This window comes from Papaver somniferum, chromosome 8, assembly GCF_003573695.1.
Source record: "Papaver somniferum cultivar HN1 chromosome 8, ASM357369v1, whole genome shotgun sequence".
In the NCBI taxonomy this organism is placed as follows: Eukaryota; Viridiplantae; Streptophyta; class Magnoliopsida; order Ranunculales; family Papaveraceae; genus Papaver; species Papaver somniferum.
In genome coordinates this window covers 151167018-151181076 of record NC_039365.1, presented here as the reverse complement: position 1 = coordinate 151181076, position 14059 = coordinate 151167018, and the positions used below count along the sequence as shown (strand labels likewise).

The 14059-nt window shown below is 38.8% G+C and overlaps 2 protein-coding genes, 1 non-coding gene and 1 pseudogene across 4 annotated transcripts; 2 read left to right on the top strand and 2 right to left on the bottom strand.

The window, feature by feature from the left end:
• The first annotated feature begins 3793 nt into the window (after nt 1-3793).
• LOC113303512 (11-beta-hydroxysteroid dehydrogenase 1B-like) lies at nt 3794-6589 on the top strand. Its single transcript, XM_026552552.1, has 7 exons — nt 3794-4135; nt 4282-4540; nt 4645-4837; nt 4939-5024; nt 5117-5248; nt 5887-6054; nt 6140-6589. The coding sequence occupies exons 2-7, from the start codon at nt 4346-4348 to the stop codon at nt 6389-6391; spliced, it is 1026 nt and encodes a 341-aa protein (XP_026408337.1). The 5' UTR covers nt 3794-4135; nt 4282-4345; the 3' UTR covers nt 6392-6589.
• A 16-nt stretch (nt 6590-6605) lies between these two features.
• On the top strand, nt 6606-8944 carry LOC113303513 (annotated as a pseudogene).
• Nucleotides 8945-9311: 367 nt separating this feature from the next.
• On the bottom strand, nt 9312-9383 carry TRNAG-UCC. Its single transcript has one exon. It is a non-coding gene; the product is annotated as a tRNA-Gly (tRNA).
• Nucleotides 9384-10426: 1043 nt separating this feature from the next.
• Nucleotides 10427-13046, bottom strand: LOC113303511 (uncharacterized protein At1g65710-like). Of its 2 annotated transcripts, none has more exons than XM_026552551.1 (2): nt 11680-13046; nt 10427-11500 (listed from the first exon to the last, which is right to left on the bottom strand). In XM_026552551.1, the coding sequence occupies exons 1-2, from the start codon at nt 12901-12903 to the stop codon at nt 10586-10588; spliced, it is 2139 nt and encodes a 712-aa protein (XP_026408336.1). In that variant the 5' UTR covers nt 12904-13046; the 3' UTR covers nt 10427-10585. The 2 variants fall into 2 exon arrangements, with proteins under 2 accessions (XP_026408336.1, XP_026408335.1); XM_026552550.1 differs by having other exon boundaries at nt 10427-11545; nt 11680-13045.
• Between the last annotated feature and the right edge of the window lie 1013 nt (nt 13047-14059).

Here is a 14059-nt window from a genome sequence, read left to right as displayed (position 1 = left end):
CTATGCTACAATTGTGATGTGTTTTACAAGCCAGGCCATCGATGTAAATTACAACAGTTATTCATGTTAGTGGCTTCTGATGAGGATCCTGCATCTCCACCTATTGAGGATTCTGAGGAAGAGACAGCTTCTCCTTCAACTTCTGGAGATACAACCATGGAGATATCTCTTCATGCCTTAACTAGCCTTGTCACACAACACACTATAAGAGTTCCAGGTAAACTCTTGCATCAAGATATTTTTGTCCTGATTGATACAGGTGGTACTCACAGCTTTGTTGATACTGCTTTGGCTGAGAAATTACATTTACACATTGATCCAACTGGCCAGATGTTATTTACTGTTGCTAATGGTGACACTACTGTTAGCCATGGTGTTTGTCAAAACTTATAATGGTCTATGCAGGGATTCAAATTTTCTAGTGATTTGAGAGTACTACCTTTAGGTGGCTGTGACATGGTTTTGGGAGTTGACTGGCTGAAAAAGTTAGGTGATGTGGTTTTTAATTTAGTTGATCTTAAGGTCTCCTTTCAGCATCAAGGGATACAAATTACATTACAGGGTCACACTGATAGGCCCTCTTGCAGGTTACTCAGTGGTGAATCATTTCTCAAATTCCTTAAAAATAACACTCCTACTATAATTAGGCAATTTTTCTCCATCTCATCTACTCCCATTTATTCTCCACCTCCAGAGGTTACCTCTCTTATCCACAGCTATGAGGATGTATTTAAATCCCCATCAACACTTCCTCCTCCCAGAGACATTGACCACAAAATTCCCTTAAAACCTGACTCAATACCTACTTCTCAAAGACCCTACAGATGCCCCTACATTCAAAAGACAGTGGTGGAGAAATTAGTTCAAGAAATGTTAGATGCTGGTATTATTCAGGACAGTATAAGTCCATTTGCTACTCCCATTTTATTGGTTAAGAAAAAGGATGGCTCATGGAGGTTCCGTGTGGACTACAGAAAACTTAATGATATGACCATTAAGGATAAATTTCCCATTCCTCTCATTGAGGAATTGCTTGATGAACTAAATGGCTCTTCCATTTTCATTAAATTGGATCTTACAGCAGGCTACCACCAAATCAGAATGCATCTGTGAGACATCTACAAAACTTCTTTCAGAACTCATCATGGTCACTATGAGTTCAAAGTGATGCATTTTGGCCTGACAAATGCACCTGCTACATTTCAATCTCTGATGAATAAAGTTTTTCAGCCTTTCCTCAGGAAGTTTGTGTTAGTATTTTTTGATGATATACTTATCTACACCAAGTCTCTTGAAGAACACTTACTTCACTTATCTCAGGTGTTAGACCTATTAAGACTACACAGTCTTTTTGCTAACTTAAAGAAATGCAACTTTGCTCAACCTCAGTTGAACTATTTGGGTCATCTTATATCTGTTAATGGAGTTGTTGCTGACCCTGAGAAGCTAGCAACCATGCAAACATGGCCTCAACCTAAAATTTTGAAACAATTAAGAGGGTTTTTGGGCCTTACTGGGTATTACATAAGATTCATCAAGGGATATGGAAACATAAGCAAGCCACTTACTGACATGCTCAAGAAGAATTCCTTTGTTTGGTCTCCAACTGCTGTACAAGCTTTCCAAGACCTCAAAAGAGCCATGACCACTTCTCCTGTTCTAGCTCTTCCTGATTTCTCTTCTCCATTTTTCTTGGAAACTGATGCCTGCACTAGAGGAGTTGGTGATGTATTAATGCAACATGACAAGCCTATTGCATTTTTCAGTAAGCCTCTGGGTCCCAAAGATTTAGCATTATCCACTTATGAGAAAGAACTATTATCCATTGTCATGGTCGTGCAAAAATGGAAACATTATCTCTCTCACAATCAGTTTATCATCAACATTGATCACCAGAGATTGAAGTTTTTCATGGAGCAAAGGATGACTTCCATTGTGCAACAAAAATGGCTTATGAAGCTCTTAGGCCTGGACTATGTGATTAGATACAAGAAGGGGAAGGATAACATTATAGCAGATGCATTGTCAAGACTTCCTCCTGCCTCTGAATGTTCTGCAATTTCTTTATCTCAACCTCAGTGGTCTCAAGACATTCTCAGCAGTTACTCAGATGACAATGTTGTTCAACAACTATTGACTCAATTACTTATCAGTCCTGTCCACCCAACCTTATCTTTGCATGGGGGTATTCTCAGATATAAAAAGAGATTATATGTTGGTGCTGGTAACAGCATGAGAAACTCCATCATGGCATCAGTTCATTCTTCAGCTATTGGTGGTCACTTAGGCATGTTTGGTACTTACAATAGGGCCAAATCATATTTTTTCTGGCCTAAAATGAAACAGGATATTCTCCAATTTGTAGCCAGCTGTACAGTCTGCCAATGCAACAAATATGAACACAATGCTCCTACTGGTCTCTTACAACCACTGCCTATCCCAGATGTTGCTTGGCAACACATATCCATGAATTTTATTGAAGGTTTGCCATTGTCCAACTGAAAGTCGGTCATACTAGTGGTAGTGGATAGACTCACCAGGTATATCCATTTTATTGCTCTCAGCCATCCATTCACAGCTACCTCTGTAGCTAAGGAATTTATGCATCATGTTTTTAAGCTACATGGACTGCCATCTTTTATAGTGTCAGATAGAGATAAAATATTCATCAGTCAATTCTGGCAAGAACTCTTCAAATCACTGGGAACCTCCTTGCACCTCAGCACAACTTACCATCCCCAATCAGATGGGAAAACAGAGAGGACAAATGCTTGTCTGGAACAACACTTAAGATGCATGACTTGTACAACACCTAAACTGTGGTCCAACTGGCTTCCTCTTGCAGAGTGGTGGTTCAACACCAACTTTCACACTAGTTTAAAGATGACACCTTTTCAGGCTTTATATGGATACCTACCTCCACATCTTGCATTTCCTGTCAATTCTACTACTTCAGTTGCTTCTGTTCAAGAGTATCTCCAAGAGATAGACCACATGTTGCAACTACTAAAAGAAGACTTACTTAAGGCTCAGGACAGGATGAAATTTTATGCTGATAACTCAAGATGTGACAGAGCTTTCAATGTGGGAGATTGGGTTTTTCTGAAGTTACAACCATACAGACAATCATCTGTGGCTCTTAGACAGAACCTTAAACTCTGAGCAAGATATTATGGCTCCTTTGAAGTTATACAGAAGGTTGGCACTGTTGGTTACAAGTTGAAGCTTCCCATTGGTTCCAGAATTCATCTTGTGTTTCATGTTTCTCAATTGAAGAAGACGATTGGCCAACATTTGACTCCTTCTGCATATCTGCCATTGGTTGATACTTCCGGTGCTTTCATTGTCTTACATGTTGTTGTCCTTGACCATAGAGAAAGCTTAAGAGGAGGGACTACAATTCACCAGGTGCTTATTCAGTGGTCTGACTCACAGCCTGAAGATGCCACATGGGAGGACATTTCACACATTCATCCCCAGTTTCCTGAGTTCATTCTTGAGGACAAGGATGTTTAGATGGGGAGGGTATTGTCATATGCCTATTAGTGAGTCATCCGTATGGCCGTTAGCTAACATCTGAGTGAGCTGAATAGCCTTAGTGCTGAGTTAGATGATTGGGTAAAGTAGTGTACACGTGTCTTTCTTTCCCTGATCGATTGACCATGTACTCTTAGTCACTAGATTGGTAGGTGGGAAGATCTAACGGCTACTGTGGCTACCTGGGTGTGTGAACAGTAATTGGTGTATTTATCTCTACTATTTTTGTTGTTGTTGGGAAGAGGAAGAAAGAGAATCAATAAAATTTTAGACTCATTACTTTGGAAGAGTAGGTTATTGTGTGCGATTTTCAATCCTACTAATTGATTCATCAATCAAGATTCTCTAATATCACCAAGTGTAGATAGAACGAAAGGAAATGTGAGTAATGCTGGTTGAAGAATGAGCTCGATCGAAATGATACCCCAAAAGAAAAGAAAAGAAAATGATCAATGTATGCGTGCCTATCTCAAATGTTCTTTGAAAAAGCAGTAAGCATCAAAAATGAACACACATGCGTATCCCGGAAGTCGAACTCGGGTCTAATACAAAGTAAGATTCATGGGTTCGCATTAAACAATTGTTCGACTCACACAAGGTTTGCTATCCTCAAATCTCAATCTATTTTCTTCTGACAAAAATCAAAGACAAATGCTAAGGTCAACGAAACTGAAGAAGCTGCCTAATTATTTACAACTTGGGTTTTGATCTTGGATTAATTAGGGTTTTAATTTTGGTTTACAGGAGCTAAATTAAAAAAAAAAATAAGGCTAAAAGGAGGAGTTTATTGAGGATCGCTATTGCTATTATGGAACCACTCCTAATTCACAAGATCCTTAACCTGTTTATTCCTCCTATCATTTTCATCATTCTCTGTATCATCACACCTCCGTATTACCTCTTCAAGCTTCTCAACTCCATCCTAATCAAACCTCTTTTCTTCGTCGAAAACATGGCCGGGAAAGTTGTTTTAGTTACTGGTGCTTCATCCGGCATTGGAGAGGTATCCATTAATGTTACTTTGTGTTTTCTAACTCTTAATAAGCTACCAGTATTTTTGCGTCTTATATCTTAGCGTTAATGCAGTTCTTTTTGTTTCTTGAATAGCAACTTGTCTATGAATATGCAAGACGAAAAGCTCTCCTAGTCATTGTTGCAAGAAGAACGAATCTTCTTGAAGAAGTTGCAAAGAAAGCCCGTGAATTCGGCTCCCCTGATGTTTTAGTTGTATGCGCAGATGTTACTAAAGTCGATGATTGTGAACGATTTATTGAAGAAACTATAAACTACTTCGGACGTTGTAAGTATTATCTACATTTAGTGCCAGTAAACCAATAAGTGTATGTTGAATTTGATTAATCTCGATTTACTTAGTACTAATGACAACGTAACATACAACAGTGGATCATTTGGTGAATAATGCCGGAATCACTAGTGTATGCCCATTTAAGGAAGTCAAGAACATACTCAATTTTGCGCCTATAATGGTAACACTGCTACTCATCCTATAGCATGCGTGTGTCTGCACTTTATAGAAATAAGTTGATTGAATTGGTTCTGTTTTCTATAATTCTTGCAGGATGTTAACTTTTGGGGATCAGTTTATCCTACTCATTTTGCAATTCCACACCTTCAAAAGAGCAAAGGTAGAATTGTTGTGATTGCTTCAGTCAACGGATGGCTGCCTGCACCGAGACTTACCTTCTATGCTGTAAAAACCTCAACAACCAGATTTCAATTGATTCATTAAAGTATGTTCTATGTTGTCAAAGGCGTCGCCTAGGCGCCAAAGTGGCCTCATTCTGAACTTGGGCGTCACGCAGTGGGTAAGGAGATGCCACTTTAAAAAGTGGCGCCCAGGCGTCGCCTTTTTAGGCGCTCAGGCCAAGGCGCCAGTTTGCTGGGCGCCAAAGTGACATTTCATGCCAAAAAAGGAAAAAAATATTGCCAAAAATCTTTTGAAAATCTTTTTTCATTAAGTCATACATTAATGTTTTAAAACCCTAAGCTAATTATGTTAAGAAACAGATCATTCCTAGCTGTTTTTGTTAATTACTTCAACAATAGTGAAGGAAAAAAAATCTTTCCAAATTTTTTGCAAATCTTTTCATTAAGATTTACAAGCTAATATAGAAAATCCTAAGCTAATTATCAGTTATGTGACTCAAGAACATAAACCTATTATGTGAGAATTATTGTTCTACGCCGCGGCTTCGCCGCGCCTCGCTGCGGCTCCAGATTTTACACCCGACGCCACGCGGTGCCTTACGCCCATGACAACATAGAGTATGTTACTAGTTCCTTCAAGTTGATAATTGATTATTTATGATCCTGTTATGTTATTAACAGTCTAGTAAAGCTGCATTGATAAACTTCTATGATACACTAAGAGTTGAGCTACAACCTGATGGAGTCAAAATCACGATAGCGTCTCCAGGTGTAACCGATTCAGAGATGAGCCAAGGAAAGACCTTAAGCAAGGAGGGTGTAATGCAAGTTGACAAAGATCTCATGGATGTATGCTACATAACTTTGTGACAAATGCTTACTAAACTTTCTTACTTCTGGTATCTGATTGACTTTAGTTTCTCATATGGTGCAGGGCATGATTGAAACGTTCTTGTTAGGCATGCCGGTTATTAGTTCAAAGTTATGTGCAAAGACGATTGTCAATGGAGCATGCAGAGGAGAGAGATCGATTACTGAACCAGCGTATTTTGGAGCATTTTATCTAGTGGAAGTGTTTTGCCCAGAGATGTACCATTGGATTTTCACGTGGATTGACTCTCGCAAACCTGTTATTAAGAACCATTCTAATAATATTACTAGTACAGCTGTTATTGAGCAGAGCTAAAAGGAAAACAAACTGATGTACCAGGTAATTTAAATCCTATTGTCGTGACTGGTGATAAACTGTAACTTTTATCATTCTTGGTGAAAACAATGTAAAAAATCATGCATGTGGTTGGTGTCTTTGTAGGTGATATGTATTCAAGACTCTTATATAGTCAATGCAACTCTTGTATCTACCAGAGATTTTACTAACGGAACTCTTACATTGAAGCAGCTGCAACAGGAATCCTCATCTGACCTCTAACACCACGACCAATAGCCTGCCCATGATGGTCAGTGACTCAGTAGTCTCTTTCTTTCCCCACATTAGTGTTGCATAGATGTTTTGATTTATTAATACATGTCCATGAGAACCCATGAAGTAAAATTCGAAGAAGCAAAAGCAATGTAGACTTAGGGATTTGTCCTAGATCGTCTGAAGGCCGATCCTGGCAAGTATGGCCAAGTTTTCTGCCTTTAAAGGAGAAACAGGTAACAGGAGTGTAAGAAAAATAAAGGAGAAACAGCTAACAGCTCTTGTCACTATTGTCTTATGATTATCAAACATCCAATTATGGGCTCAAAATCCATTATTAATGGTTACCAAATAGCCTTTATGGCAAGTCTCATCAACATAATTCTTGGCATCCCCAGTCCCAGAGGCTAAGTACAAGTCCTGCGCCAGATATGGCAGGATTCCAGCCACAAGCCTCATCACAAGGATTTTGTGTACTCCTAATTGTTTATTTATTTATTTTTGCTAAACTTGTGCATCCGTAAACAATTATTCCTACCGATCTAAAGATATGTTCTTTTGAGACTTCTTCTCAACAAGGAGGAGTTCATTCAGGATCGCTATTACTATTGTTGTATTGGAGAGTCATTATTATGGAACCACTCCTAATTCACAAGATCCTTAACCTGTTTATTCCTCCTATCATTTTCATCATTCTCTGTATCATCACACCTCCGTATTACCTCTTCAAGCTTCTCAACTCCATCCTAATCAAACCTCTTTTCTTCGTCGAAAACATGGCCGGGAAAGTTGTTTTAGTTACTGGTGCTTCATCCGGCATTGGAGAGGTATCCATTAATGTTACTTTGTGTTTTCTAACTCTTAATAAGCTACCAGTATTTTTGCGTCTTATATCTTAGCGTTAATGCAGTTCTTTTTGTTTCTTGAATAGCAACTTGTCTATGAATATGCAAGACGAAAAGCTCGCCTAGTCATTGTTGCAAGGAGAAAGAATCTTCTTGAAGAAGTTGCAAATAAGGCCCGTCAATTCGGCTCCCCTGATGTTTTAGTTGTATGCGCAGATGTTACTAAAGTCGATGATTGTGAACGATTTATCGAAGAAACTATAAACTACTTCGGACGTTGTAAGTATTATCTGCATTTAGTACCAGTAAACTGATAAGTGTATATTTGAGTTTAATTAATCTCGATTTCGTTAGTACTAATGAAAATGTAAAATACAACAGTGGATCATTTGGTGAATAATGCGGGAATCATTAGTTTATGCCCATTTAAGGAAGCCAAGAACATACTCAATTTTGCGCCTATAATGGTAACACTGCTACTCGATCCTATAGCATGCGTATGTGTGCACTTTATTGATTTGCACTTTATTCTGTTCTGTGTATTCTTGCAGGATGTTAACTTTTGGGGATCAGTTCATCCTACTCATTTTGCAATTCCACACCTTCAAAAGAGCAAAGGTCGAATTGTTGTGATTGCTTCAGTCGGCGGATGGTTGCCTACATCAAGACTTTGCTTCTATGCTGTAAGAACCTCAACGACTTGATTTCAATTGATTCATTAAAGTATGTCACTTGTTCCTTCAAGTTATTAATTATGATCCTGTTATGTTAAAAACAGGCTAGTAAAGCTGCATTGATAAGCTTCTAAGATACACTCAGAGTTGAGCTACAACCTGATGGAGTCAAAATAACGATAGCGTCTCCAGGTGTGACTGATTCAGAGATGAGCCGAGGCAAGATATTAAGCAAGGAAGGTGTAACGCAAGTTGACAAAGAGCTCATGGATGTGCGCTATGCTACCTGACTTAATCACAAATGCTTACTAAAATTTCTTACTTATGATATCTGATTGACTTTAGTAATTTCTCATATGGTGCAGGACATGATTGAAACGTTCTTGTTAGGCACGATGCCGGTTATTAGTTCAGAGTTATGTGCAAAGACGATTGTCAATGGAGCATGCAGAGGAGATGGATCGATAACTGAACCAGCGTATTTTGGAGCATTTTATCTAGTGAAAGTGTTTTGCCCAGAGATGTACCATTGGATTTTCACTTGGATCGACTCTCGCAAACCTGTTATTAAGAACCATTCTAATAATACTAGTACAGCTGTTATCGAGCAGAGCTAAAGACGCAACAGACTGATGTACCAGGTAACTAGTTCAGTTCAAATCCTACTGTCCTGACTAGTGAAAACTGTAAGTTTTATCATTCTTGGTGAAAACAAGTAAAAAGTCATGCATATGGTTGCCGTCTTTGTAGGTGATATGTAATCAAGACTTTATATAGTTAATGCAACTCTCGTTTATCTACCAGAGAATGGTTCACATGTCCTCTGTCAATGCATCTAAACAAAATTTAAAACATAAAAAAACTAAAAAAAAAACAGTTTAAGGCATATTGCAATAGTCTCTTGAAGATTAAAATTTAAAACTAAAAAAACAAGTATCAACAAAATTCAAACTGCAACAGACCAAAGTACCAAGCTGTTTAACACTTAATACGAGTTATCCAGTTATCGTGACTAGGTGCCGGCAAAAAAATTTGCCAGACTCGGTGAATGAATGATAAAAGCGCACAAAAGATGGAATTCATGCATTTGTTTTGTTGCTTCAGTTTTTCGTACCCAAAAGAAAAAAAAGGTAAATGCCTTTGCTGAACCCAAGAAAAAGGTATATATGCGTCTGCCGGGAGTCGAACCCGGGTCTATTGCTTGGAAGGCAATTATCCTAACCGTTGGACTACAAAAGCTACTTGTTGGGTAAACAGCATACGCAAAATCTGATCAATAGCAGCTACCAAAATAAACAGCACCACAACCAAACAAGCAGCTCTATTTGCCATCATGTAAGCCGAAAAATCAACTTCCCTGTAGACATTCCCGAACAGTATATTTGACATGATTTTAAAAATGCTCATCCAGCAGCCACCACCACTCACAAGATATCATTCTTACAGATGCTCTACAAAACACACAGAGAATCTGACACTAATCTTATGGACTGATAGGCTCGTGAGCAAGCCCATTTCGGTGCACTTAACTTGCAGCCTAGTCTCAGCAACAAAATTTTCGGTGTCGCCAATCCAGAGGCAAAGAATGTACAATCTCACTGCAGATGAATCCTGCACTCAAGGATTTGTGTACTCCTAATAGATCTGCATCCAATTCCAAAGAATTGCAAATAAGATTCATGGTTACTCATAAAACAGTTGTTCCTAGCAATCTAAAGGTATGTTCTTTTGAGACTGGGTATATTTCAAGAAGTTGGGTTTTGAGGGGTTAGTAAAGAAGATTTGTGTACTCCTGATTTTAGTCCTGGCTCAAATCAGTCCTATCTCCTCAAATCTCAATTTGCTTTCTTCTGACAACAATCAAAGACAGAATGCTCGTACAGGAAGCGAATAAGACTTAAACGTCTGACACGGGAATTTTTATCCTCAGCTATGGAGAGAATTGCAGTGCACAATTTCAAGACCCTGCCTTCTATCTCCATATGAAACGCAGTAAGCCAGTAACCTACACACACACCCCACCAACCACAATCACAACCACATCAAGCCCCTACCACCACCACTATTGAAATGTCATTCATATTCTCTGCAAGATGAGAAGTTTATGTACTTGTGTAAATACAAATCACATGAGTTCCCATCATGAACCATTGCATGATTAGTTTCAGGAACTGAAATCTACTCTTTTCAGCAGTACATTGCATCTAAATACAAACCATATCTTCTGCTTCACCAATCCACTTTAAACAGAAAACATTGGAAGATGATAATTTTGATACAAATGAAGAAAGAAACAATTTCTTGAACATACAATAATTTGAATAAGCAACAAACAAGAAGAAATAAGATATGTCTTCCTTAACTACAACCTACAACCTACAGCCTAATGTTGCAAGTTTGCAACTTCAACATCAACTCTTGAATTCAAGATAAAACTATTCTTACATTGAAGCAGCTGCAATTGGAATCCTCATCTGACCTCTAACATTACCACCAATAACCTTCCCTTGAAGCTCATTAGTCTCTTTCTTCCTCCTCATTGGTGTTCCAGAGATGTTCTGCTGTTGCTTCACCTTCTCAGGGATGACCGAGTTGGGCTCTTCTAGCTCTCCTCCTGTTGTATTCGATCTCGAAGTCCATCGATCAGTGGAATCTGCAGAATTTGGTTCCCAGGATGATGAAGAAGATGCCCAATTATGTTGCGCAGCAACAACACTGTTACTCCCCGAGGATTCTTGCTGTTCCATATCCTTTTCTTCATTCACAACATTAACATCCCTTCTTACTGTTATGTATTTGTGGAGACTCGGCTCCATGAGATCCTCTTCTTCTTCATCATTGCCCACAACCAATTCAGATTCCACATAAGTTTTCTTTTTCCCATCCAATCTCTTTTTCCCAAGTGGATTGAAAGGAACAGCATTAGTAGTACTCTTGCTAAAGTTCTTATTGTTGTTAGATCGATTGTCAGATACTTCAAAACAGTTTCTATCATCATTGGAGATATTAGAACTAGCACACAAATTGAGATCAGCAACAGCATCTAGGATAGAACAAGCCTTAGTGACACAAGCTGGGAGAGTAAAAGCTGTTGCTGCGGCAGCTGCAGCTGTAGGGGTAGTGGTGGTGGTGTTTTGCTGGTGAAAATTCTGGATGTCTTCTAAGAGCAATGAAGCATAAGATGTAGGATTAAGAATAGTGTCAGGTTCCAAAGCTGAGTTGAGATCGAAATCTCTTGACCTTCTTGCAGACCTGGTCCTTGTAATGCCATGAGGTTTCAAGCTTTCTCCTGCAGCAGCTCCTGTTGATAACCCAATGTTCTCCTTTACATCTCTACTGCCGTTGTTATTAGTCTCCTGCACAACACTTTCAGTAACCCTTTGGGTTTTCAATTCAGATTTCTGCAATTTGTATAGCAATCTTAAGAATCAAACACCAACTATGATAAACAAGTACTAGACATCATCAGATATGTAAAGGAACTGAGAATTATCAGTTATGGAGAAATTGAACTGAGATAAGGAGCTAAATTTACCTGCTGAGATTGCAAAATTGAGGATTTCTTGTTCAATGTGGGCTCACAGTCCTTGATTTTCTGGTTCTTCAAATTGGTATTCTCATTAGGTCTTTGAGAATTATCATCAATTTCAGCCATGGGGTTTCTTCTATAAGGAGAATGCTCGGCTTTCCTGGAGTTACTTCGACTGAGTGAATGTGGGTGTTGGTGAAGGTTCTCATTATTACCAGCACTCCTAACATTAGCAGGTGATTGAGATCTCGGTGAAGCAGCTGTAGTCCTACCAATTTCTCCACTTCTCCTCACTGAAACCCTTTTCACACCAGAACCCGCCATTGTTCCCGAATCAGCACCACCGCGATTGGAAGCAGGAACAGAAACCATTTTTCCTGGTCTTGATTTCTCAGTAACACCAGCACCACCAGCAGCATTTGCAGATGAAGGGGTTTCTGAACGTCTTCCAGGGGATCTACTAACCCTTCTACTACCACTACCACCACCGCTTCTAGTTCTATCTTCTTCTCTAGATGAAGACCTCTTTTCTCTACTCCCAGAACGCTTAGTCGATGACCCCCCTTCAACATCTTTCTCCCTGCTTGAATTTCTTCTATGAGAAGATCTTGAATGACGACGCTGATGATGATGAGAATTAGCATCAACACCAACATTATCAATATCATCGCCTCCTTTCTCAATGGCATCATGATCGAAATCATAACTCCTTTTAGAACCAGAGTATTTCCGAGTATTACTGTTATTATTATTCAGATTATTACCAGATGAACTTCGACTCAATCTTCCACATTGAATCAGTATAGCATCAACTTCTTCTTTAGTACAGCTTGATGTTCTTACTATTCCACTTCTTTCCACAACATTGTTACCATTACCATTAACACCTTCTCCAGAGGAAGATGAAGATGGGTCTTCTTTGTTACTAGTGGTAGGGGTAGAGATGGTAATTTTACCTTCAGATGGTCTTCTTTCATGACTTCTTCTTTGTTTAATCACAAACACTTCTTTCTTCATCACACCGTTATTACTCTCTTCCTTCTGTGGGTTTTTAGTAGTAGTTGCTGCTGTTATGGTGGTGGTGGTGGTGGTGAATGCTGGTTTCTTCTTGTTTTCTTCATCTTTAGACGGTGGATCTGGTAATGGAGTTGTTTTATTAGTAACAGTAACAGCTGAACAAGTAGTAGTAGTACTAGAACTACTCTCTTTCTTACTCAAACAACTCCCCATTGTGTCTTACTCTAGATTACCCAGAGAACAAGTAGAAGATTCAGTGAAGTTGAAGGAGGAGGAGGAAGGAGATGAGAGAATATGAGATGTGGAGTTGAGAGAGGGAGATACACAATGACCAAGAAGCACTTTTGTCTCAACTTTTTATTTGCAGAAGATTCAAAAGAGAGAGAGAGAGATGGAGAGAATTCAAAATTTCCATAAATTGGAGTGCGAAAATGTGGTTTTTTAATAGTATCCGTTAGGGAATTGAGAATTTTTTGTAATTTTTTTATAAAGACAGAGAGCCGTTGGATTTTATCTTTACCTATTTTGTCAGTCATTAGTACAAATAAAAAAAAGGAGGGTCCACCGGTATAAACATTTTTCTTCTTTCTTTTTCGATCTACCAGTTCTGTTACTTTACATTTTAAATTTTTACTGGTTATGTTTTTTTTTTTGAAACTTTTTGGGCAAAATTTGAATTCTTGGATGTTATAACGGGTAGATTCGGCTAGTACTAAATTGTGATTAAAGTGGATTAATGATCAGAATAGTAAAGATGTTGTCTTGAATTCGACCGTTAAGAGATGCATGTGCTAAAATTCTGAACGGAATAAAATATATGACGTCATAAGATGGGATTACAGATCACCAGCACTGGCAGGCACACCCTCTCCCTTTGAATGTTGACCACCACCACCACTGCACTACCCCATGAATATAGGGTTAGAATTTACAGTCCAATCATCCAATGGGATCTAGTGTTGATGTATGTCTTTATGATGGAGTCAAAGGCAAAGGGGTCACTCTATACTTGGTAAACTCTGAAAGAGTATGTACTTTGTAGTATGCTGTGATAACTTAAATCTTGATACTACCAAGTGTGCCTCTTGTTAGCCCCACTTCCGGCGTGTGAACTGTGAAGTTGGCAAGTGGTAACTTCGGTACAGTTTTGGAAGTTCAAACTTCGAGGTTGGGGCAAGAACCAGAGTTAGTTCGAACGAATGTAAGCTCTACTACATAACCACATGGCCAAAGTTATATATTTGGGACACACAAAGAATATGAAATCATTGAACTCAGACATCCCGATTTGATACCACCATAATTGTTAAATCCGACAAGGTAAAAGCTGGCACACGGAGTTTGAAACTCATCCTCAACACCAGAACGT

Bases quoted from the DNA above. Each gene is read 5' to 3' on its own strand.
- LOC113303511 (XM_026552550.1), bottom strand. From the start codon at position 12,903: ATGGGGAGTTGTTTGAGTAAGAAAGAGAGTAGTTCTAGTACTACTACT. The intron at 11,546-11,679 runs GTAAATTTAGCT...TACAAATTGCAG, and splicing joins CAATTTTGCAATCTCAGCAG to AAATCTGAATTGAAAACCCA.
- LOC113303512 (XM_026552552.1), top strand. From the start codon at position 4,346: ATGGAACCACTCCTAATTCACAAGATCCTTAACCTGTTTATTCCTCCT. The intron at 4,541-4,644 runs GTATCCATTAAT...TTTCTTGAATAG, and splicing joins CTTCATCCGGCATTGGAGAG to CAACTTGTCTATGAATATGC. The intron at 6,055-6,139 runs GTATGCTACATA...CATATGGTGCAG, and splicing joins TTGACAAAGATCTCATGGAT to GGCATGATTGAAACGTTCTT.